Here is a 26,684-nt window from a genome sequence, read left to right as displayed (position 1 = left end):
GCTCTTAAGTCAGGGGATGAGCTAATAAGACAGTGTCCATATCTCCTTGTTTTACAATGTTCATCACATCTTCAAAATAAACAAATACATTTTTATTTAAAAATAAAAGCTTAATAACATGATTTCTCATATTGGTATATTACACAATGGCAGAAATTTCTGCCGTGTTAACTTGTTATTGAATATCCAAAAGGCCTTGTAGGAAACTGAGCTTCTGACTGAACCTATTAAGGTACTAGTGATGTTGTCTCTGATACAGCTCACAAAAACACTATTTTTTTTCATGTGATAGCTACTGTATTTTTGTAGGAATCTGGGTTTGTTATGGCTCACTGAGGGGAGAACTGCACCATCAGTATGATTCCAGGAAGCAATAAGCACCTACATGAAAATAACTCAAGTCCCCATCCTTAATCCCCTGCCTATCCTTTTTTATCTGATGGATTCAATGAGGGCTGGAAGATCGCTGTGCGACTGGAAACGAAAGAGAGTTAACAAGATGCAACCAGTCCATGGATAAAACAACTGAGAAAAGCCTCCACATTGTCTAGTGTTCTAGTGTCCTTCACATGCACAGGTAACAATGTGGATCACTGTGGGCTGCTTGGTCTGCTGCTTAGCCTTTGGAGGGCTGCCTTTGGCTCACAGCTCTTGCCCTTCCCAATGTAGCTGCACTTTTCATAGTCTCAATGAAGCAACAAAGGAAAGGTATGTTGATACTCTGTTTTTTTAGCGTGGAAAATTTTCATGTTCACCTTAGGATGTGTGAAGAGGAAAACAGTGTTATTCTGTGACTGTTTGTTTGTTTGTTTGTTATTTTTCCAACCACTTTGCACTACTGCTTTATGTGCAGAAGGATTAGCTCCTGAGCACACTGTAATCTGGTTTCAGAGAAAGCATTCAATGATCTTCTGTACTAGCAGAGAAGCAATATAATTAACATCGGTAGAATAGCAAAAGATGAATAAAATGGAAAATGTGTATTTTAAGTTTATGGGCTGAAACTATGTCTTCAGATAGTTGTTCTGCTTCCAAGGACAAACCAGGCTTCTCTGTACTGTGGTTTCAAAACTGCACGTGCATTTGCCTTGTATTCCATTTGCTTTAGAATCCTTCAAATAGAGGTTTTATGAGAAGGAAACAGTCCCCAAATCAGAAGGAAATAAAAATGCATGTTCCATAAATTAAATATAAAGGCTGAGAATGATTTCAGTTAAAAAAAAATATACCGAAGACAAGGTTGGAAGTTCTTTAATGCTAGAACGAATCACACTTACAAAGAGATTTTCCCTGAAGATGCACTACTTTTTCTGAAATATTGTCATGAAGCTGTGCTCTGATTCAACAGGAAATACGGCAAACTTCTATGAGGTACATTAACAAGAGAAAAGCTTATGAGACAAGGAGCAATTGGTGCCTTTCAAAATAAATAGTTCTTCTAGACAGAAGAAATTAAAACCTGCCATCTATATTTTGGACCCCAGAAAAAATGGGTCTGTTTTTGCCAGAACTTTTCAGGTCCAATAGAAATAAATGTTAGTGGCTCCTCAGTGATAAGTATACTGCTGAGAAGAATTATATGCAATTTATTGAGGATGCAGTAGAAATAGTGAGTTGTCCCCTAGATGCCATAGGTCCCAGTGGAATTCCCTTCTAAGGACTGGGAAAAATTATGTTACTTTGTGTGACAAGTAGGTTACACTGTCTAATGCTCACTTTAAGTGAGCAATGGTTTCTGTTTTTCTGTATAATAATTCTCCAGACAAAATGTGAGATTTCCCACTAATATTAGGGGATCAGATAGCAGAGTTGTAGGTTACTACTTGACAATATTGTCTAAAATTGCCATCAACAGCATAAATGCACATTAATATGCTCCTATTAATGAACACTCAGTGCCATTTACATTAAAAAAATCTGGGTTTTTTTGGAGGTTTTTGGGGGGTGGGAATTCTTTTTTCTTTAGTTGTTTTTTTTTTCCAAAACATCAACCTTCAATTAAGGAGACTTTCCAGAGCTATGTGCTATCTCATGAGTTATCCAGAAGCCATTTCAAGAAAACCACATGAAGCTTTCCATTTCTCAGGTTGCAGGGTTTGAGCACGCTTCTTTCATCAGAGATTTAATCTCTGGTAGGAAATACTGGAAGAAAGCAACTATACTGTGTGCTGAGTTAAAATTAGAAATTTACATGGACAATTGAAAACCTTTAAATTTGGGGAAACTTGACCAAGCAAAAGCAGTTTAGCTATTTTGTTTATTTGCACTGATAATATTCTTCTTCTAACCAAAAGTAATCTGGTTTTGTTAGTTTTATAATCTCTTTATTAACTGGCTAGTATAACAAGGAGATGGTACTTGGATGATAATATTGTATTTCTCTTATAGTATCTTTTCTAGCATGTGAAATGGCACTGCTTATTAGACCCTGGCACTTTGTATAAATTAATGTTGTTGCTCATGTGAAGAAATTGCCCTTTTCCACTGCTGTTAGACAGAATAATGAGCATTTTAGAATGCATTTTCCCCATGGTATCGACAATCTCATGCACGCTTGTATGAGGTCTGAGTAAATACAAAATAAAGTCTTTGGAATTTGCCCTGTGCAGTTGAGAGATGGGAAAGAACAATTAAGTCCAGTTCCAGAGTTGCAATTTTACTCCTAAAAGTACATTTTCTGATGCTTTGATGCACCTAGTTGAGTGAATGTCTGGAGTACAGTGGCTTCAAGACCATTGCACATCCTAACAGATTTCACTCTAGTTCTAATTTCAAAGTGGGCTTTGATTTTTTTTCCTGTCTTCATTTTATGAATAGGAGATTCCATGCTGCATTTCCTGTTTGTTCCTCCCTCCCCTACTTCATTGAGACTTGCTTAATATTTGGCTCTCAGGTCAAATCCCTTGTGGCTCAAATGGTATTCGGTGTTATAATATGCACTGGCATGATCATTAGTGTAAAAACCTTGCAGTTACAACTTTCAGTAAGTGAATTAAAAATGAAAAGAAGAATGACTGTATGGAGCAGATTCATGCCAAATATTGACAAGTGCAACAAACTGAAGTCACTTATATCAAGTCTATATTTGACCTCATGCTCTTAAACTGCTTCACTTTTACAGGACTGAGTGATTTATATATAGATCACTGGTTGATAGGAAAATAAAAAGGAAGAGTATGAAGGAAGAGGATGCAGGTACTAAGGATGCAGAAAATGAAGGCTGAAATAATGTAAAAAGTTTTCAAAATATAGGAAAAATAATTTTAGTATTTGTGTTTTCCAACTAGAACTGTGCTGTGCAATGACCCAGAAATGACAATCACACCTGTGAACATCCCAGGAGATACAATCAAACTTCGAATAGAGAAGACTGCCCTCAGGAGAGTGCCAGGGGAGGCTTTCCATTCTCTCCATAATCTGGAATTCCTCTGGATGCCCTATAATTCTTTGGCCAGCCTCAGTGTGATTACTTTTAAGGGTCTTCGTCAGTTACAAGAGCTAAGACTGGATGGGAATGATTTAAGTTCTTTCCCATGGGACTCTCTTGCAGACATGCCCCAGCTAAGGCTTCTGGACTTACATAATAATGAACTCACCTCAGTATCAGCGGAAGCAACTCATTACATAAAGAATATTACCTATCTGGATCTGTCTAGCAATAAACTGATGACTCTTCCTCAAGCTCTCATTTCAGCCTGGGCAAACCTCCAAGCAGTTCCTTACTTCCCCAATGACAACTCCAAGATCATTTTAGGTAAGAGAAATAAATAAGAATGGGGCAATATTAGAACTCCACTGACATATCACTATCAAATGTGAAGCATATAGTAATAGTAGCTTAAGATTTCTCCTTCACTCCAGGAAAAAAAAAATAATAATGGCAATTCATTGCTGATGTCTGTATGCCCCAGGCAGGGCAAAAGATGTCCTGCTGAAAGTAAGGATTGTTAAAGTTCTGAACATACTTTTTTTTAAGATTTCACCAATTCTGCTCCTTATTCAGCCAAACAAGTTACTGCTGGCAAAATAAAGCAGTCTTTCTTTCAGGAGGTAACACTGCTGATTCAGCAATAATTTAGTCTACTGTTGTGGCAGAGTTTACCGGCATGGAAATATAGAGCTATATAGAAAGATATGGTAGACTGTTTACCCTAGAGTAAAAGCTGGGTCTGCCATTATTGAGTGGGCCATAAAATGACTAGACTCCACCACCCTAACAGGGACTAGATATAATAATAATGACTGTTTCCTAGATACTTTGGACAGAAAGACATATTCTTCATGGTATTTTGAGCATACTCAGAATGAGGATGTAATGAGGTAATGAGGATGTAAACCTCTTGTTCAATGCAACCCAGGTTAGTTCAGTTAGTGACTCAGTAGTTGATATCTGATGTTTGTTTGATAGCCTATATCAAGAGTGCTCAGTAGGGCTGTATGAAGCTTCAGTTGCTGATTAGATTCGGAGGAGATTCAGCGGTTGAATCCTCAAATCTGAATTGAATTGGGAGACCCATTAAAAGGCCTGAATCAAATTTGAAGCCTCTGCATTGATTCAGAAAAGATTTGGAGAGATTTGGAGATTCAGATCAGCCGGGAGGCTGCAGGTTCTCCCATAGCTCCTCCATCTGTGCCTGCTTCTGCCCTGGCAGGGGAGCCATGGGAGAAGCCCCCATGGCTGCCCTGCCTTGTCCTATCCTCTGACCGGCCCCAGCTTCCCAGCATTTAAAAAAAAAAAAAAGAAAAAAAAAGCTCCATACTCACTGGCTGCAGTAGAATTGATTTGGGGCCTCTGAGGGCTAATGGCAGAGCCCCTCCATGCAGCAGGGGTCAGCGAGGGACAGTGGGGATCACCCCCCCACCTGGCTCTTGTGTGGCAGCTGTGACATGGTGCGGATACAGTATGGCTCAGGAATATACTGTACGCTGGTGAGGCCCCAGGGAGCTGGGCCGGGGTTGCCCTACTGGAATTTCAGTGCCAGTCTGCTGGAGGATGTGGGCTTCAGGGAGGTCTTCTGAGAGTTCTGGCTGGCCTGGCGGGAAAGACAGGCAGCTTTCCCCTTGGCTCGGAGATGGTGGGATGTGGGGAAGGTGCGCACACCTGGCTTTTTTGCTGCAGCTACACTTGGGGGCATACCTGGCAGAGGGAGGCGGTCCGGGAGCACCTTCAGTGGGAAGTGCTGGAGCTGGAGAGATGCCTGGCCACTGATCCAACCAACCCATCCCTCTGCAAAGAGTGTTGGCAGAGGTGGAATGAGCTTTGTGCTCTGGATGACCACTGTGCCTGCAGTGCATTTGTCCTTTTACGCATCCAGATCCTTCAGGAGATGGACCGTGGCTCCTGCTTCTTCTATGCCCTGGAGAGAAGCTGGGGTGGGGGGGCAAGAAGTACATCACCTACCTTCTAGTGGGTGATGGCACTCCCCTTACAGATCCAGGTGAGATATGCTGGTGTGCATGGGCCTTCTATGAAGAGCTCTTCTCCCTGGATCCAACTGATGCCAAAGCCTGTCAGACCCTGTGGGAGGGACTCCCACAGGTCAGTGTGGGTGACCAGAACTGGCTAGAGGCGCCTCTCGCTCTGGCTGAGTTTTTGGCTGCCCTCCACCTGATGCCTGGCAACAAGTTGTCAGGCATTGATGGGCTGACCATGGAGTTCTACTGGGCCTTCTGCGATGTCCTTGGCCCAGACTTTGCCACAGTCTGGGCTGAATCTGAGGGAAGTGGGGAACTCCCCCTATTGTGCCAGAGGGCTGTGCTGAACCTTCTGCTGAAGAAGGGGGATCTCCAAGACCTGAGGAACTGGAGTCTCATGTCCCTCCTCTGCATGAACTACAAGGTGGCAGCTAAGGCCATCCCTTGGCAACCTCCAGGCATCCAGGCATTGGACTCTGCAGCCTCCTTTGCCCAGGCCAACTGGGTCAAGAGCTTTGGCCTGATGGTGGGTGATGGGTGACAGGTGCACTCACTCCCACCCGTGCTCCATGGGATCTGCTGGAGCATGGGCTCACGGCTGTACTTGGGTGTCTACCTGTCCCCCATTACCCTCTCCCCACTGGAGAACTGGCACTGGCACTGGCTAGAGGCAAAGGTGGTGGAGTGGCTGCAGGCATGAGCAGGACTCCTGAGGTGTCTCTCCCTGCATGGGAGAGTGCTGGTGCTGAACCAGCTGGTTCTGTCCATGCACCGGCAGGCAGGGACCGCATCCAGGCAGACCTGAATAGCTTGGAGAAGTGGGCGGATCTGAACAGGATGCGGTTCAATAAGGACAAGTGCAGAGTGCTGCACCTGGGGAGAGGGAACCAGCATTATAGTTATAGGTTAGGGGCTGACCCTCTCAGCAGCACAGAGGCAGAGAGGGATCTTAGAGTCATGATTGACTCAAGGATGAATATGAGTTGCCAGTACGATGAAGCAATAGGTAGAGCCAACCGCACCCTGTCATGCATCAACAGGGGCATTATTAACAGGTCCAGACAGGTCTTGCTTCCCCTCTATGCAGTGCTGGTCAGGCCACAGCTGGAGTACTGTGTCCAGTTCTGGGTGCTGCACTTCAAGAAGGATGTGGGGAACCTGGAGAGGGTCCAGAGGAGGGCCACTCATATGGGTGAGGGCGTCCCTGGACAGCCCTATGAGGAGAGGCTGAGGGACCTGAATCTCTTCAGTCTCCGCAAGAGGAGACTGAGGGGGGATCTTGTGGCTGCCTACAACCTTATCAGGGGCCAGCAGCAGGGGGGATCTTGTGGCTGCCTACAACCTTATCAGGGGCCAGCAGCAGGGACTCGGGGAAAGTCTGTTCAGCAGGGCCCCCCTTCGAGTCACCAGGAACAATGGCCACAAGCTGAGGGAGGATAGGTTTAAGTTAGCTATTAGGAAGAACTACTTCACTGTAAGGGTGGCCAGAGCCTGGAACAAGCTTCCCAGAGAGGTGGTGCTCTCACCTTCCCTGGAAATCTTCAATAGGAGACTGGATAGGCACCTGACTGGGGTCTTATGACCCCACACACCCCCAGTGCTCCTTCCTGCCCATGGCAGGGGGTCAGACTAGATAATCTGCCACCTCTACATGCTCGTGCACTGCACAATCCATCATGCCCTTCTGACTCATTGATTCTATGATTCTATGATACTATGAATAGGCAGGAGTGGGTGGACCCTGCTGCGCAGGTCCAGTGCATGGGTCTACCCACGACACGTGCTACCTGCTGGCTGGTCAAGGAAGTGAAATCTGCCCTATCTCCTGATGGCATTGCTTTTGTTGATGAGGTCCTGTGTGGTGGCAGCCCACCCTGCCCTGTATCCTCTAGCCCACCAGAGTTTGTTGTGGGGCTGTTGCCTCACCCGGGCTTGTGGTGCTCCCTACTTTGGCACCTGAGCCAGCTGGAGGACACCAATTTGGCCCGCTTTTCCACCGTCCATCACTGCCACCTCTACATGCTTGTGCACTGCACAATCCATCATGCCACACTCTCATCCCACCCAGACACCAAGTGACAGGACCTGCTCGGCGAGGGTGTAGCTAGGGCACCTCAGTGGCTGAGCCTGTACTCCACCCTCATGCCATGAGCCACTGGGGACCTCAGATGGTGGCTCCTGCATGGAGCCATTGCCACGGGCATGTATGTGGCAAGCTTCACAGATGCCCATGTCTCCTGTCGCTTCTGTGGGCAGAGGAAGAGCCTGGCGCACATGACATTTGAGTGCACCAGGCTGCAGCCCCTCCACCTCCACTTCACCCTGCACCTTTTTATTTTTGGGCACCCCCTCCATGGCCCCACCAAGTCCTGGGACCTCCTGGTCAATCTCCTCCTGGCCCTGGCCAAGTGGGCCCTGTATGTGACCAGGAAGGAGGCTCTGACTGTGAAGGTGCCCAGGGACTGAAGGGCCAGTTTCCTTTCATTTGTCCAAGCATGTTTCCTGGCAGAGCACCACTGGGTGCATTTCTTCATCTCCTTGGATGTCTTTGAGGACTGGTGGATGTGTCCCTGGGGGCTCTACTTGGTGTCCCCCTCAGGTGCACTTATTTTCATGTTTTGAGCCTTTGATACACACCATAGTCTTATCCTGTATTTTTCATTAGTTGTCCCAAGAATTTAGTTGTACCACTCATTCATTAGCCCCACATGGGGTTACTAGTTAGCCAGGTGGGCCTTAGAGCCTATGGTCTGAGTGTTATGAATAGACAGGAGCTTTTGAGGCCTGGCCAGTTGGTGCCTGGGCCTTGTGCCAGCTGGATGGCTGAAGCAACCATAATCTGGTGTGACCCCTGGACCCTCTACCCACTGCAGCAGACTGACAGTGGGGGCTGCTGCCTGGCTGTGGCTTTCTGCCACCTGTGACAGCATCTGCCCCCTTGGACCTGTAGCCCTATGGCTGCACCGCAGCCAGATCCAGACGGAGACGACACAACTGCCTGGGCTGTGGTATGGGCATTGCAGCAGAGCCTCCTGCAACTCTGGGCCAGCTGCCAGTGGGTTATGGCTGCACAGTTGCCCTTTGTTAGGCACTGTTGTTATGTCTTCTGGTGCCCCATATCTGCTATCTGGTCAGCTATTGCCTGGAAGTTGTGCCTGTTGCAATGGCCCATTTTGGACTGTCAAAGCATTTCTCCTGATCCCAAATGGCCAGGAATCCAGCCACCTCATTTGCCCTCCAGCTGGGTCCCCAGTGCTCATTCTGGACAGGCTTCTCTTATGGGTCCTGCCACTTGCCTCACCAGCAGAGATCCTGGTGTTCCCTGTTTAAAAATTGCAAATTCTCTGATAAAACCCCCACATTCTCTCATTAAAAGACTCCAAATCTGTGTTCTTCTGATTCAAATGGAAAGCCACTATATATAGAGAGAGCAGTTTGGCAACATTTCGTTGATATATATTATAATTTTAAAGCAATTTGGAAGCCTACCAGTGCCTCTATCACCATAGTAAAATGAATTCTAAATATCTATACACTTTGGCATTGGCTTTTGGGGTTTTTTTGTCATAGAAGAATCACAGGTGCCCCTGCCCCTTTCCTCACCAGGATATGGGGCACTAAGCAGAACTGGGATGTCAGTGCCCTGCCCATGCTCTTGCCCCTCACTCCCAACCCACAGCCCCTGCTGCCCCCCCACTAGCTCCCTCCTGGCAGCAGCTTTGTTCTGGCACCAGTATAGGTGCAGCTGTCTCACTGGCTGCTTTGTGGCTGTGAACAGTGTCTGCCCTTGCTGTTCTTTAACCTGTGCCTGTACCCAGGCCATAGAGATCCCCATGCTGTTCTTGGGAAGCCCTTGACTGGGGCTCAGGGGCTGGACAAGTCCGTTTCCTTCCAGGCCAGTCTTCCCCTGCACAGCCTGTTCTAGTGGAGCAGAGCGGGGATCTAAGCCTGGCTATGGTGGCCTCTCCTCCTGGCTACAGAGTGCTCCCTCATCCCCCATCCCGGAGCCCCATCCATCTCTCTCTCTCACACTCACACATCTCTGCTGCTACCTCCATCTCTCCCCAGAGCCCATCACACCACCCAAGTGGTTTCTGGGACCAGGAGCACCACCCCGCTCGGCTGGGACCACTGGTCCCAGCACCAGTGTGGGCATGGACTGCAGTGTGGCAGTTGCCCCTGCAGTTGCAGCTCCCACCAGCAGGTCCCATCCTGTCTGGCAGCTGGGCATACAGGGTGTGAGATTTGTGAGGGTGAGGGAGTGGGAAGATGTGGGTGGGTGTGGGTGTATGTGTGTGTTGGAAGGTTTGTAGGGGGGGGTTGGGAGGGTTTGTGGGTAGATGTAGGCATGAGTGTAAAGTTTATGGGGGAGAGGTGTGGGGCCTTTGCAGGGGTTTGTGGGTATGGGGTTTGTGGATGGATTGTGGGGGGGTTTGTGGTTGTGGGGTTTGTGGTTGTGGGGTTTGTGAGTTTGTGGGTTGTGTGTATGGGAGGACTGTGTGGGGGTGAGGGGAACTGTGTTGGCTTGCAGGGACTATGTGGAAGGGGTGGGTCCCCTGCTCACCCTCTCTGCATGGTGCACAGCCCCACCCTCCAGCAGTAGCCAGCAGCAGGCCATCAGGGCACTTGTGGTTTGCTGCTGGCAGATCCCCATGATGGCATATGGGCTCTCAGGGACTGAGACTCAGGGACTCCATGTAGCATGTGGAGCTAGCCTGGCCCACTGGTGTGTGGCTTCAGGCAGGACCAGGCTGGCTCCTGCTGCTACCTGGTGTTCCTGGCACTGTACGCAGGAGCCACATGCCATTGGGCTGGACCAGGTCCTAGCTCCTGGTGTGCTGAGACAACTCCATAGAGGCAGGAACTGGCTTGGCTGTGCGTGGCTCCTGCATGCAGTGCCGGGAGTCCCCTCCCCATTGCAGCAGCATGTGTAGACTGTAACTGGGGCTGGCTGGGGCATGAGGGTGCTATATTGTGGAGGCTGCCTGCTGCCTAGCCCCACACTGTAGCACTCTTGTGCTCCAGCCAGCTCCTTCACTGCCTGATGCCACCACTCAGAGCCCAGTGCTGATGTCCCCACCCGACTCCCTCCCAGCCTGGTGCTGCTCTGCCCTTGCTAAAATTGTTGCAGTCCTGGGCTCATGTGAAAATGCTGCACCTAGGAAGCAGCTGATTTTGGTGCAGACTGTACTGTAGTTTATTTAGGCACATTAATAATACATGTAGATGTGCCCAGTCTAGCTGAAAATCCCATCAAAGAGGATGAGTTACTCTTATTATCTGAGACGGTTGTCTGAGGAAACAGACATTGCTAATATAACTAAAGTTACACTTAAAAGAAACCAGAATATTTTTTTAAAGAAACAAATTGCACATTTTTAGTTTTATTAGCTAATAGCAGTTAATATTTGGTTAGCAGAAAGAAAGGAAGAATGAAATGAGCATCTCCTCTGTGCATGTTGCAAGGTGCTAATTCTCAACAGAGGACACACCTTAGGTATTGCATGATTTACACCAGGGCAGTCCAACTTCAGTGTGGCTGGGGCTGTACCTGGTCATGAGTACATTGTGCGGGCCACATGCTGTGGGGGGCCACAGATTGCAGGGGATCCCAGGACCGCTATTACAAGCAGCCCTCCTCCCCCACTGTGCAAGCAGAGCAAACCTCCCCTCCTTGCCCTGAGAGCAGCACAAGCCTACCATCCTCAGTACCATGGGAGCTGCTGCTCCTCACCCCTCCTGCTACCACTGCATGAGCAGCGTGAGCTACCACCTGACCCTCTCTGCTGGTGCTACCATGCAGGCAGCAAACCCTCCCCTCACCATGTAGGGAACAATCCTACTGGGTTCTCTTTCACTGTAATGCCCTGTCCCAGGGACTCTGGCTTCCATCACAGCAGCAAGAGCAATGAGGGGAGTGGCAGCTCGGTGGGAGCTGGCTTTAATCCTTCCTGAATCAGATGTGGCCATTGGTCTGCCAGTTGGACAGCCCTGAATTATATGATCTTATTCATGTTGCAATGATGGGATGTTGAATGTAACAATTTGTGATGTGAATTTCTTTTTGTAGAGAGCCAAGTTACATGTAGAAATTTACTTCATTTTTATACTATTTGATCAGAACAAGACTCCAGTGTTCTTGCTTTGGCTGACTTATAAATGCCAGCATAGCCACTCACACAGTTTGCCTGACCTGGGGACCTTAAGGAATGAATGCATGGAAATGTATGTGAGGGTAATGTAGTACATAAAACAATATGCAGGCTGGTTCCTTGACCCTAAAGGCTTGACCCAGGATGGCATTCAGTAGACATACATTTACCATTCTAGTGTAGTAAATCCATGGCTTATAGAGCAGTTGGGGAGAGAGAGACACACACACAGTTATACACTTAGTTTTCTCCTGCACTGTGCTTTTTCACACTAAAACATAATATATGAATAGGAGAGATTTAATTATACCCTTTAAATCATAAGGCAGATAATTCTGAATGATCTCAAAAGCCTGCTTTTATTATAATAAGAGTAGCATTGGAATTAACTTAGCACTTGCTCATTGCCATTTGTTTTTAGTTTTGTGATGCCTTTTGGGCAATACCTGAACGTGGCTCATCAGGTAGGTCTTGAGGAATATTTGTAATAGGGAAGTGGATCATCAGTGGCTACCATGGGTTGTATATCACACAAAGACAGCATAAGCTGTCTTTATCACCTTCAGGGATAAGTTTCAGAGAGAACTGGGTAGCAATAAAGTCATTAGTAGCAGTATCATAACTAGGGATGGGTAAGGGGGGGCAACTGATAATCAGAAAACATTTTTTGTGGGCTTGTCAAGGTTGTCCATGGGTGAGCAAGGACAAGTCCAAGATTTAATGTAAAAGTATAATACAACAATGGTACCATCAGTTATTTAATCCATAGTGATTTGAACACAGTACCTGAAATTAAAATCACTTCTTTCACCAGCGCATCCAGAATAGTTAACTACATTACCTAGTATAAGAGTCCAGAAAAATATATTTAACACAAGTATTTGGAGTAGCTTGCTTACTTGAAAAAATATCAGGAAAGCAATGCTTTATGTATTGTGACTGCTGCTTGACTTGAAGATTAGATGACAGGCTCACCTGCTTTTCAGCTGTACCTGTATGATTATACACCCACTATTTTATATGCCAAGCTCAAGCATTTGAAAGCAAAGTAATGAACAGTGAAGTGCTTTAGCAATCTAATATTGCCTAAATTATGAAGAAATACTTTACTTTATTCTGGTATAAAGGAATACATAATTTGTCACAACTGAACAATATTAACTCTCGTTCATTGTTATACATTATTCTGATTTTGATTTTTATGTCAATATTTTATTTTAAGGGATTTAAAAAATCCATTCATTCTTCACATTTTTGGGTGAAAAATGATGTTTTTGGGTGGAAAGACACATAAAAAATGTAGACATTTGTAAAACTGAGCAAAGGAATTAAATTCACATTTCTTTAATCTTATTTAATGGGATAATTTAAAAAAATATTTGCCTATAAGGTTAAGAATCAGACAATATGAAAGCATAAATATCTTTGTGTTTTAGTTATAGGAGAGTTTACAAACTTACAGCTGAAATCTGATTCCATTAACTACTGAATGGCTGTTAACTTTCCCCAATAAACTATATGTACCTAGCACCCTTGTCCTACAGTTCCTAAAACAAAAGACTTCAGCTGGTTGATTAAAAGGCAGGTATCTGTGATTTTAAAAGGGATCCTATGTTCTTTCTAACACAGAGTTAGCCAGGTAAAGGGAAAATGTTCAGACATTTATATAATGCTTCACTCTGCTTCTGTTGAAGTAAATGATAAAAATACTTCATTGATAGTAGTAGAGCAGGACTACTGCATAACTCCATTTGAAATAAATGGGGAAGTAGATGGTCTCAAGCATTTGAAAGATATTTTTGAGTCGACTATATTTCTCTAATATAACTAGGCCACAGATTTCCAAAGAAATTAATTAAGTGGAAATTTTTAGTAAAAACTCAACTAAAAAACTATATTTTCTAGAAGGAGACAAAGGCTCTCTCTCAATGGCTTCTGCAGCAAGGCTGGGTGTGCTGCTCAAAAATCATAGACACCTTTGCTTGTGTCTGAGCCTGCAAATTATGCAGCATATATGGCACAGGAGCAGGTCTGAGGGCTCAGAACAGCCCTTAGCATGTTCTGTAGCACAGCACTCAAGCATTCCAGACAAGCAGAGCTGGGGAACATTTGCTTAGGGTTGCCATGAGCTATGTACAATGAAGCCCATTAGTGGGATTGGTTGCACATAGTTGTTGAATTTGGGTGGGCTTGTTTCTTACCGACAGTGTCCTCTGGAGGCCTTATAGACACAGCCAAAGGCACTTTTGGCAGAAGTCAAATTTCAAATAAAACAGGTGGATGAATTCTTTTCAAGCTTTGCAGGAGCACTTTTCTCTGTTTTCAAAGGGAAGTAGCAATTTGCAGGCCAATTTTGTTTTCTTTCCAAGTCAAAAATATAGAACTGCAATCTTAACTATGGAGAGTCTAATGTTTTCTTGTTATAATCTTATAATCATACTTTATACTTATTTAGTGCTTTTTCTTCACAGATCTCAAAATGCTTTATTAGAGAATTGTTGTTTCCATTTTAAAGGGAAAATAGCCATAGTTCATAGCTACACTACAAAAATTTGATGGTGAGGATTAGAAGTCAGGTTATAGTCCATCCACAAGACTACAAATTAAGCTAGTATGTGGTAGAGTATGAGCCCATCACCATTTATTCAACTTTTCTAAAGAACAAAAGCAAAAGGTAGCAATGGAATGGTTAGTAGCAGAGTGGCAAATAACTGTAATGGTTTGTCTTCACAGGCTTACAAGACAATCCTTGGGTGTGCGATTGCAGTTTGTATGAAATGGTCCATTTCATAAATTTCCAATCTCCTAACATAGCATTTATAGAAGCAAAACTGAAGTGCTTCACCCCCCGGAGTCTTGCTGGAGTTTTCTTCAGTGAAGTTGAACTAAGAAAATGTCAAAGTCCTGTTGTACATACATCTGTTGCCAAAGTAAAGACCATATTGGGCAGCACTGTGCTTCTGCGATGTGGTACTACTGGAGTACCCATTCCTGAACTCAGCTGGAGAAGAGCTGATGGTAATCGGCTTAATGGCACAGGTGAGTTTGGCTTTATACTGCATCATGTGACTAGAGTCTAGGCTTGTATTTTTCTGTGGTTTATGAAGCAAATGTCAGTTTTTCACCCTTCCAAATAAGTAAAAATACTGTTTACATCTTTGCTGAATAAGGAAACAGGACAAAAGAAAACAAGAGTTAACATTATACCTCTCCACAGTATTGATCTAATTTTGAATGAATACCCACACATCAATGTGATATAAGGATGTTAATAAAGGTATCACGAAATAGGTTACTTTTTCTCTGTTCCCTAATAATTATATTGTAGCAATAATTTTCTTTCCCATCTCTGAAAGTATTTCTTTGTGGTTGCACATCTGTCTATCATACAAGAATGAAGAATATGCAGCTGAAACAACAGGCATTTTAAAATTAGTTTTAAAGATATATTTAAGAGTCTTCCCATCTTATGGGATGCCAGAGGTCCCTAATGATGCTTTTGCAGGATTGACCTAGCATTTAAATGGCTAGTTAATCTTTCTATCAAGGTTTTGATTGATATAAATTCAACCAGGATCAAATTTGCAGATAGAAGATAAAAAGTGCTAGAAATAACCTTAGTATACTAATGGAACTAATATTAAGCTCACACAAAAGTCAGTAAAAGATAATGAAAACATCTTCTATATTTCAGGTTACAAACTTAGTCCTAAGATAATTTCATAGAGTTTTGCCCTCAAATTTAAGTTGTCTTTGAATTCAGGATGGGCAAAAACTAGGTTTTTAATATTATAAGGGAATCTGCATTTTTGCATTTTTTTCAATTCCAAAATTGAATGAAAAGAGCAACATTTTGAAAATTTCTGAAAAATAAGAACTGCCATTTACTGGGTTAGACCATATTTCCATCTTGTCTAATATCCTGTGTCACACAGTGTGAGAGAGTGGACAGGGCATTTTGATAATACAAATTAAAAACAAAGTTCCTGGACAACTGAAAAGTTTCTAGGTAAAGTTGAATATTTTTTTTCCGATTTAAAATGATCTCTTCATATTATGTAATATAAAATTGAGAAAATTTGGGGAAAAAGTCATTTCAAAATAGAAATGTTCCATTCTGAACCACTAGAAATCTTTGCTGTATCCCTGGCTAAAGAGCTTTATTTCTCCAATTTAACTGAATCATATACCAGCAATTCCAGCCACCTTTTTGCTACCCTTGGCTGCTGGAAAATGCTAATATAGTTACGCCATTATGTCCTAACAAATTTTATGCCAGATCCCAAATTGCATGTCTAGCCCTGCATTGCATGGGGCTGCAAAGCAAGGCTTTTAAAAGTGCCAGGGCATAGCAACACTGTAAAAGTGCTGACCTGCGGAGAGCTCGTTGGATCTCTATGCCTGGGCACCTTTAATAATCCTGATGTAAAGCCCATGATGCTGGACTTTTTAGTGCAGGTTTGAAGGTCCTGACATGTGATGGGATCTGACAAATTTTATCCTATGTCCCATGTCTGGCATGTCAGTATGCACAGTTCTTAGGATCCAGGATAACATTCATCAGGTACCAGTCATGAGACTAAATTGATGTCTGCCAACAGCCTAATCTGACTTCCTTCTCCCTCATCTACCCATCTTCACATTTTTTTCTATGCAAGATCTCACCAATTCCTTTTGAGAAAAAAATGACAGCATTCAATATAACCCTTTCCTTTTGTTTGCCTTCCTTTACTTTCCTTTTGTCTTGCCACAGATATAGATGTTTCTTGTGGGCTTTCCTGTTGTAACTTCTTCACTTGTTTCAGAGTTTCCATCCTATCCTATCTCCACATCTTCCTCATGTCCACTCTCATTCTTACTCTCAGTTGCTTTCCTGAACTTCTCACTTCCCTTTGGGTTTCTCCACTAACTCATTGAATGCTTTATCTGTAAGCATTGTCTGGTGTCCCTTTTGTCCTATTCTATCTTAGACTGTCTCCAATCCAGGTATGCCCCTTGCTCTCAGTTGCAACAATTCTTGCCAAAATTTCTAATGAACATTTCCTAGTCAAATCTTGGAACCAGTAATCTAGCCTCATCCTGTTTGACTTGACATCATCTTCAGTTCAGTAAACCTTGCCTTCCTTAAAGCAGTGATTCTCAGCCTGGGTGAGAGGGCCCCCAGGGGTACTATGTGATACTTCTAAGGGTGTTGCACAATATTAGCATTGTTGCACATAATTCATGAGGTAAACCCAGAGCTTTCAAATAGTGTCAAGAACATTTTGGTCTTTCTGAGTTCTTTGCAGCAGAAAAATTAGCTCTATTATTTTTTCATTGTCAAAAACCAAGCAAAAACTAAGAGCTGGCATTTTCTGAGAGGTGCCTTGAGTCTAGTAAGGGGTGCCCTGAGTCTAAACAGGATGAGAACCATGGTCTTAGAATCTTTTTTTCCATGGGCTTCTATAACACTCTTCTCTCTAGCTCAATTCCTCTCTCTCTCTACTTGTTCCTTCTACTTTTCCTTCATTCAGAAGCTCCTCCTCATCCATCTGACAAAATCCATTCTTCTACACTTGTATCCATTCATCAAGCTGCTGCAAAGATCATTTTTGTAGTCCATCTCTTTTTAGTCAAACCTTTTTCTTTCTTGCATGAAATGCTGTATTAGGCCTTAATAGTCTACTATAGGGACAGGCAATTATTGTGGGTGTAGGGCCGCTTACCGAGTTTTGGCAAGCTGTCAAGGGCTGCATTGGTAGCCCTGCCCTTTGATAGATGCCCTGCACCTGGTTGTCATCTTGTGACCAGAAGTCCTGCCCCCTAACCCCTGACCTTAGCCACCAGAAGTCCCTCCCCTTGCCCCCTGAAGTACTCCTTTCAGCAAGGGTTTTGGTCTTTCAGAACTGGAAAAATACCAAATTATATTCTAAAGAAGTGAACATCTACAGCATTCATTAATTTGGTTTAAAAAAATAATGTCATGGTTTACATGTGTTTGTGTAGTGTACATAGAGGTGATTGCACAATAGCTTAAAATGAAGTCTTACTTTTGTATATTGTGGGGGGTGCGTATAGGTTTGTGGAGGGGGCTGTAGGTATGTGGGTATGTGGGTGTGGATATGTGGGGTATAGGTGGGTAGGGGGTTTGTGGGGGAAATGTGTGCCTGGGGTGTGTGAGGGGATGTGATGGGTCTGTGTGTGTGGCAGTGTGAGGGGGGCGTGGGTGCATGTTTATGCTTGGGTGCATGTGTGGGACTCAGCCTATGAACACACACACACACTCTACCCCTGCCTACACACACACACACCCGTCCCTGCCTGCCCCCCCACACTGTCCCTGCCTGTACATACATGCACACAAACTCACACGAGTCCCTGCCTAAACACACACACACACACACACTGTCCCTGCCTGCGTGCGCGTGCACCCACACACAACCACACACACACACACACACGAGTCCCTGCCTACACACACACACTGTCCCTGCCTGTACATGTACACACACACACACACACACACATGAGTCCCTGCCTACACACACACACTGTCCCTGCCTGCAGACACACACACACACACACACACACACACACACACATCTCTGCCTGCTCTCCCTGTCACTGTCCCTGCCTACCCCCCTACACCATCCCTTCCTGTACGTGTACACACACACGCACACACACACGCACACAGTCCCTGCTTGCCCCCCACTTCCCCTGCTTGTACACACACACACACTGTCCCTGCCTGCCCCCACACACTGTCCCTGCCTGTATGTACATACACACACACACACTGTCCCTGCCTGCCCATACACTCAAACACACCCACACACAGAGTCCCTGCCTGCCCCCCACACTGTCCCTGCCTGCACACACACACACGCACGTGCGCAAACACACACACACACACACACACGTACCGGTGTGGCCCCATGCTCCTTGGTCTGGTGATACACCCATGTGGTGTTGGAGCAAGGCAGGGGCAGGAAGAGAGTGAAATGGCTGGGGGTGGGCAGGGCTAGTCTGTTCAGTCCTGCTGAGGCTCCCCCTAGGTCCTTTTGCCCCTGGTTCTTGTCAGCTTTGACAGGCAGTCGGGGCAGATAAATATTAGTTTTCTAAATTTTGTAGGATTGCCGTGGACCGGGTAGAATGGCTTGGCAGGCTGGATGCAGTTCCGGGCTGTATTTTGCCTGCCTCTGGTCTACTTCCTCCCCATCTATCATTTCTCATTCAGTACCAGGATGTTGATTTCCACTTCCAACTGGCTCTTGATAACAGCCATAATAAATCACATGTTAAATATTCAAACAAGTAGCTTTCTGCTTTCTTCCATGCTTTACACTTAGGTGCATACAACCATTTCATTGTTCTTTTTCAAAATCTTCCTCAAAACACTGCTTTACTGTGGTGCTTACAAAACCTTCATAAAGGGTAGAGTGCTGGTATACTAAGACCAGTGCTCATTCTGCTCACATATTTTTTCATGGCCTCCTTGTACTGCCCCTGTTGTTTTATTCATATAAATAGATGGTAAATCATGAAGGACAGGGAAAATTTTTTATTCTGTGATTGTACAGTATGTAGCACAGTGGGATCCTAACCTGAGAGAGAGACAACATGGCTTTGTAGTGGGTAGATCTTGTCCAACCAACCTGATCTTCTTTATGACCAGGTGATGTATCACCTGGACAAAGGAGAAGAGGTGGATATCATATTCTTGTATTTCAAGAAAGCCTTTGACCTGGTGTCCTATGATAGCCTCATGGAAAAATTGGGGAGTTGCAGCTTAGACAATTTCACTGTCCGATGGCTGTGGAACTGGCTCCGTGGTTGGACCCAGAGAATGATAGCTGATAGAACCAAATCAACTTGGCATACTGTAACCAGTGGCTTCCCTGAGGGCTCCGTTCTTGGACCTGTACTCTTCAATGTGTTTATAAATATTCTGGATTGAGGTGTTACAAAAAGACTGGCTAAGTATGCTGATGACACCAAATTATGGGGAAGTGCAGCCACCTCAGAGGATAGGCTGGCAATCCAGGCTGACCTCAACAGGTTTATAAGGTGGGTGGATCAATACCTGATGGCATTCAATGCCAAGACATGAAAGGTGCTCCATCTTGGAAGAAAGAACCCACACCATACTTATAGGCTCAGCAGTGCTACGCTCACTAGCACTGCATCTGAAAAAGACTTTGGGGTTAAGATAGACCTCAAGATGAACATGAGCCACCAATGCAATGCCACAGCCAGCAAAGCAAACAAAACTCTGACCTGCATCTTCCAATGAATCTCAAACAAGACCCTGGAAGTCATCCTCTGACTTTACCTGGCCTTGGTGGGACCACAGCTGGAATACTGTGCCCAGTTCTGGGCTCCACAATTCAGAAAGGATGTGGAGAAGCTCAAGAGAATCCAGAGGAGAACCACACAAATTATTAGAGGACAAGAGGGCTGGCCTTATGAGGAGAGGCATGGCACTCTTCAGCCTGGAGAAGTGTAGGCTCAGAGGTGACTTGGTGGCAGCCTGTAAGTATATAAGGGGTGTGAACAGGGAACTGGGAGAACATCTGTTCATCAGAGCACCCCATGGGAAAACTAGGTCCAACAGTCACAAACTCTTGGAAGACCATTTTAGGTTGGACATAGGGAAAAGCTGCTTTACTGTCCAAGTCCCTGGAATAAATTCCCCCCAGAGGTGGTGCAGGCACATACTCTGGATTTCTTTAAGAAACACTTGGATGCCTATCTTGCTGGGATCATTTGACCCCTGCTGACTGCCCTGCCCTTTTGGCATGGAGCTGGACTTGATGATCTTGCAAGGTCCCATCCAGCCCTAATGTCTATGAAATCTATGAAACAGTAAAAGCTCCTAAGTGCTTCAGTACAAATATTAAGACTTATGCATTTCTGTGGAAAGTTTCAATGAACTAGTGTGTTCTGATGGCAAAATGGTAATTCAGAAAAATTCTGAGTAGCCCTGTTATTCATTAGATTGGAATAGGGGTGGGGGCGCTGTATCCTTCACGATATCCATTAAGGAGGAAGACAGAACAGATGCATATGTTTTTGTGAATAGTTCATATCATCAGATGATTGCTAATATCTGATGAAGTGTTGTCTTGCTCATCTCTGATTCAGTTAGTCTATAAGGCAATCCATACCACACTTTCTGCCTGACTTCAGACTAACACAACTAACTTCCTCTCCTCATTATATAGTGACAGAATTGCTGGATCTATTTAATACATAGGTTGTTATAAAGAGCAACAAAACATACTCACTTGACATATGGGTCAGCACACAACTTGCAGAACTTAAGATTCAAGGCATAATCTTTGCCCCACTCAAGTCACTGGTGCAATTTACTATCGACTTCAAGAATGCCCAAAGGGTTCAATTTTAGGACAACTCTAAGTTACTTTCCCATTGGGCCATCCTGTTTCCTTATAAGATTGAACAAAATAAGTGTATAAGTGCTTTAGGACCCTTAAAGTGTTACCCGATTTCTTAATACAATGTAAGAAATACAAGGGAACAGATATATTCCATTTCTTAATACAACAAGGGAACAGATATATGTTTTTTTTTCACAGGTGTAGAACCACATATAATAAGACTTCTTTTTGGTGATCTTCACAGGTCATTGCTCTGTTGTGCATGATATACAGGGTTTAGTGGAGCAACTACTACTAATGATAATGTTAACACATCATGCTGAAAACATACCTCCTACATTAAAGAAATAACAAAACACAAAGAAGAGCATGCAGTCCAGAAAGTTCAGCTACAGTCAAGATTGATATATCTTCTGCCCCATTAAGCATAGGTTTGCTACTTGTCAGTGGGCACTTGGCTGAAAAAATAGACTGCATCTCAGTGGTGGCATCTTCTTTGCCACCACAACATTTTGATAGCTTGAATATTTTTTTCCTGAATGGGAAAAAAAAAAGAACTAATTCTAGATGTTATAATGAGATTGAATTGCTACAGAAAGACTGGAAATGTCTTTTACTCAACATCCCTACTCAGTACATACCTAAACAAAACCATTTTCTGCTTTATGGTTGATTTGATTTTCATCATGAAGTTTCCTGGTCTAAAAAGCTAGGCTTAATTCCATTGGACTTTGAGAAAGTTTGGAACCCAATTTAAACTTTGTAGCTTAGATTCTTTTCTATTTTAAATTAAAGTCTCTTTCAGAAGAGACAAATTTGGATAGGAGAGATTGCTAGTGCTTTGATTTCCATATTTGTGCCAAAAAAATAATATTTTTTTCCTGGTTAGTCCCAAACCTAACTGTACTTGAGGCTTTCATTTCTTGTTGTACAACTGTAAGTTGATAGGGAGAAAAGGGGATGAAAAGGGGATGGTATGTAGTAGAGCAAGAAAATCAAAGATCAGTTGGGTGTACATGACTGGATGATTTCATCGAATTTTTGTAAGGTGTTCAGATTTCTCAGTTTTTAATATGGTATAATTACTTACCTTAATTCTATAGCAATGGAATATTATTTCCCAGCTACTTGCCTCTGTGTATTTAATTTAGATGGGATCCATAAATGTGTTATGAGTATATTTTCCAGTATTTTCTTTCATGTAAATCAGAAGTAAAAAGTATATTTACTCTTCCAGACACACCTCAGTCCACTCCTCTGACATCATATCCTTATTGTATTTTGCATATGCAAGTTATTTTTTCCTTGAAGATTGAACTATGTCCTTTATCATGGTTTTGAACTGTAACCCTAATCAGATTTTGATAATATGAAATACTAATATTAAACACTACCCAGAAGCCTTTTTTCTTTGATAAAGAAGGAGAAAAAACTGTTCATATTTTTTGCAGGAGTATGTAAGGATGAGCTAGCTTAAAGTGACCAACTTCAAGGTCACTTTAATAGTTAATGTCCTTTCAATAAATGTATTTTGATTTCATAGTCTTTGTGGTGACATTAAAATGATCACTATGGTGTATATATAAAAATTCTGAAAGTATTATCTTTGTATTTTATATTATATCCTTGTTTTTTTGCTTCTTTTAGTGCATCAGGAAATGTCTAGCGATGGAATGAGTTGGTCTATCCTGGGCTTACCTGTAGTCTCTTATCTTGATTCTGGAGAGTACATTTGTAAAGCAAAGAACTTCCTAGGGGCAACAGAAGCCTTTATATCCCTCATTATCACTGATTCTGAAGACACAGATGATCCTAATGCTAACTCTAAAGGAGTCTGGAATGGAAAGGTGAGCAGTATGGAAGCAGCTGCTTACAATGACAAACTGATGGCTAGGTATGTTATCACAACCTCAACTTCGCCTACACAGAGTGCCAGATCAGGTACAGAAGAGAATCTTGGGCTCCAGAATATAGTTAGTGAGCAGAATAACAACCGAAGAAACCTTTTATCAAGTCCACCCACTGGTCAAAAGGAGCCAGAACGTACAGTAAGGTCTGTTAGAGTGATAGGGGACACAGATCAAAGTATCTCATTGGCTTGGAAAGCCCCTCTGGCAAAGAACACAACTGAATTCAGTGTTCTTTATGCCATTTTTGGAGAAAGAGACATGCGTAGAATCAATGTGGAGCCAGGTAAGATGAAGATCACCATTAATGGGCTGTTGCCAAAGACCAAATACATAGTGTGTGTCTGCATGAAAGGACTGATCCCTAGGAAAGAGCAATGCACCATCTTTTCCACAGATGAAGTTGCCAGTGCTGGTGGAACCCAAAAACTCATTAATGTGGTGGTGATTAGTGTGGCCTGCGTCATAGCTGTTCCTCTGACTTTAGTGGTTTGCTGTGGGGCACTGAAAAGGCGCTGCAAAAAATGCTTAGTGCGGAAACCCAAGGAAATCCAGGACTCCTATGTCACATTTGAAAGCCTCTCTTCAGGAGCGAAAACAAAAGGAACAGAAGGAGAATACTTGACTAGACATACCGCAGATGAATCTAACAGGCTGCTATCTGCACGATCCAGTGTGGATTCAGAGGCAATACCAAAGATGGAGGGGCAACCCAATGAGTACTTTTGTTAATATTAGCTAGGTTAGTCACTGCCACATTAGGCAGAGACAGAGACACACAGAAGGGTATATATGATTTTACTCTGCAGATCACACCAGTACATAATGTTGGCAGGTATTGTGTTAATTCTAATGTTACCCAACATGTTCAGAAAAATAAAATGTGAAGAGATTGACTATATATCCAGCTTTGCTGGGACATTTTGTTAGAACTTTTTGGTTATGATAACATTGAATCTGATAAGAAAAGCCCCAAAGATGTCTGTGATAATTCCTAAATTTGTTGCTGTTCCTTGTACAAAATGAACTCTACTCATTGAATATGAAACCATCCCAATATGTTGCTGTTTAACACCTGGTTTGTCATATGCTACACATTTTAATATGAGATACTTTGAATTCCTTTAAGATGACAAGTGATGAAGTTTTTTCTAATAATACTAGATATGTAACTGCAAAGGTTTGGGAGATTCCTGGATTCATGTGTTATTCCCAACACGATTAAAGGCTTATGTGAAAATATGCAACTTGTTGCTCAGTAACTCATTATATGCAGACATGCAGCTATGTATCTAATACAACAAACATGATTTATTCTGATGTTCATGGCCTGATCTGAGGAAAATTTGAAAAGAGCAGAATCAAGAGAAAAGACATATATACCTAAGGACTTTTTGAAATGGTCTTGTGATTCCGTTTTGGCCCTCACCCTGCTATGGCTTGAATGATGCCAATTGTGATTTACAATAATAGTTGTGTGGCACTGATCTTTAAGCACTATGCATGGCTCTCATTTTCAAACACTTCTGTAGTTAGTATTGTTTGTGTATTAAAGCAGCTGTGCTAATTGACATCATGCCAGATTTTCTACATTTTTAGAATTTAGAAATATGTTAAGTGTGGGTGCAAAATATGGTTGTATTTATTTCAGATCTATTTGGAAATCTCTCAGAGTACCAGCTTCAACACACAACTAATTCTCCACTGATGATGCTAAGAGAGGAAGCAATGTAGACAGCTTAGTCAGATAATTGTATTTTGTCTCTGTGTTATTTAGTTATGCTCTGAGTAGGGCTAGATGGACATACCATTAAGATTTCTCATTGGCTAATCAACATTGATGATCCCACTATCCATTCCACACTAGTGGAGCTACCCCAGTGGTAATGTAATGATAAGAAATTTCTTAACACATGGAGTGGCCATGGACCTTATTTCCTCTCAGGGAATTTCAAGTATTTTACTAGTCTTAATGTAAGTGGAGAGGTTCCAGGAGCTTGGGAAAGACATTTCAAATCTCTCTAAACTTAATTTTATATCCAGGATAAACTAATCATCAACTAGACCCTTATAAACCTAAACACATTTGGATTCCAATGCTCATCTTGAAACAGAATCCCTCTTACCTTTTAAGGACAGCTATGAAATGCATTCTGCCAAATGGTGTAGAAGGTGGCTTCAGGCAGGTTGTAATGTAATTTTAGAAGCTTCAACTTCGAGTCATGGTTAAATGTATATTCAGAAATGTATTTGAAATGATCTGAAGTTGTACTACATAGTTCCAACAGGTGTAGATTAATACAGTCCTTCTGTTGGAAAACAGTGTCAGATCTGGGCAGTACTGTACCCACTTGCTCACAAGTATTTCGGTTATGTATGAATACATGTCCTGATAAGTAATTGCTGCTAAACTAAGCAATAGCTAGTTACAAGGAGTGACTGAAAAAGTTTCTTCCAGTTTGAGAGAGATTGTCAGTTTTACCTCTACTCTCTACATGGAACTTCTCTCAGATGGTCGCAATTTGCCAAAAACTAAGAAAATGTAAGTGTGATCCCTGTACCTAATATATAATACTATATCCCTTATGGGCTACATGGATTACTGTTTTAAAAATTATTTTGAAAGGTGCTGCGTTTTAGCACGGTCAAGTAGATGATGAAATACACAGTAGGCATGTCTACACATGCATTTACTCCAGCTTAAATTTACTGTGTGGTAGGTGGGAATAGGCCATCGTCTACATGTGAAGGCACTAAAGCATGTTAATGCTATGTGTGGACTGACTTGGGACTAAAGTTAGTCTACACACAGCGTTACTGTGCAGTAAGGTGTTTACATGTGCATTACTGTGCAGTAACTAATCGGGCGTAAATGTGATACCTGCATGAAGCAGATATCAAATTTATGTTCAAGTTGGTGTAAGTCACCATATTTACTGCACAGTATGGGCGTGCATGTGTACATGCATGCCCATACTGTGCAGTAATTTTGGTTACTGTGCAGTAAATGTGCATGGGTAGACATGCCCAGTGTACAATTAACTCAGTATGAAACTCACTATGTACTCTGCAATGCTGTTTGCACATACTGGCTATATCTACATGAGATGCTGACTGTGCAGTCATTTAGTACTTGGATAAACAAGTACTAAATGACTGTGCAGTAACCTGAGTACTGTGCAATAGCGTCTTTTTCATGACGCTATTGCTCAGTAAGCTAATGCTACTGCAAAGTAACATCACATCACAGTTGTTGCCATGTGACATTACTGTTTAGTAGTATTGAGCTACTGTGTGTCATGTAGATGCAGTCACTATATTTCTGATGGTGGTTTTAGATTCTTCCTAATACAGTGATAAATCATTCTTGCAGTGAATTAGTTTTGGCAATGTGAAAATTTCTAATACATTCATATTTTTTCATCATAATTAAATTTTATTGATCAGATTCTTCCTTCATTTACAGCAGTGTCAATTGTGAGTAACTCCAAAGTCAGGAGAATTACTCCAGATTGGCATAACCTAAATGGATATAATCCAGCCTTGATGAATTAAGAGCCATATATTCCAAACTTTCCTGACGTGAGTAGAATTACTCATTTGAACAACTTTGAGAGGCTACCCACATACATGAAGTGTTTACAGATGACAATATATATGATGTAGCTGACTGTCATCACAAATCATGTGGATTTAACTTGTCCATCTACTGTGAGAAGCTAGTGTTTCTTTATAATCTATGAGTATTGGCAAGAGTAATTGTTCATCATACTGCAGACATGTAGCTTATTTGGGAAGTATAAACACTCATACTCTGAATACTGTTC

General features: G+C 43.0%; 1 protein-coding gene across 1 annotated transcript; it reads left to right on the top strand.

Annotated features, from left to right (window-relative positions):
- Nucleotides 1–491: 491 nt before the first annotated feature.
- LRIT1 (leucine rich repeat, Ig-like and transmembrane domains 1) lies at nt 492–23,907 on the top strand. The gene is made up of 4 exons (XM_019555579.1): nt 492–708; nt 3,288–3,754; nt 14,301–14,606; nt 22,598–23,907. Exons 1-4 carry the CDS (start codon nt 584–586, stop codon nt 23,587–23,589), a joined length of 1,890 nt encoding a protein of 629 aa, XP_019411124.1. The 5' UTR covers nt 492–583; the 3' UTR covers nt 23,590–23,907.
- The last annotated feature ends 2,777 nt before the right edge of the window (nt 23,908–26,684 follow it).

Source organism: Crocodylus porosus, unplaced genomic scaffold (genome assembly GCF_001723895.1).
Source record: "Crocodylus porosus isolate Cpor-Errol unplaced genomic scaffold, CroPor_comp1, whole genome shotgun sequence".
Taxonomy (NCBI): domain Eukaryota; kingdom Metazoa; phylum Chordata; order Crocodylia; family Crocodylidae; genus Crocodylus; species Crocodylus porosus.
Note: the sequence above shows the minus strand (reverse complement) of the source record. Positions and strands in the feature narration are given on the sequence as shown.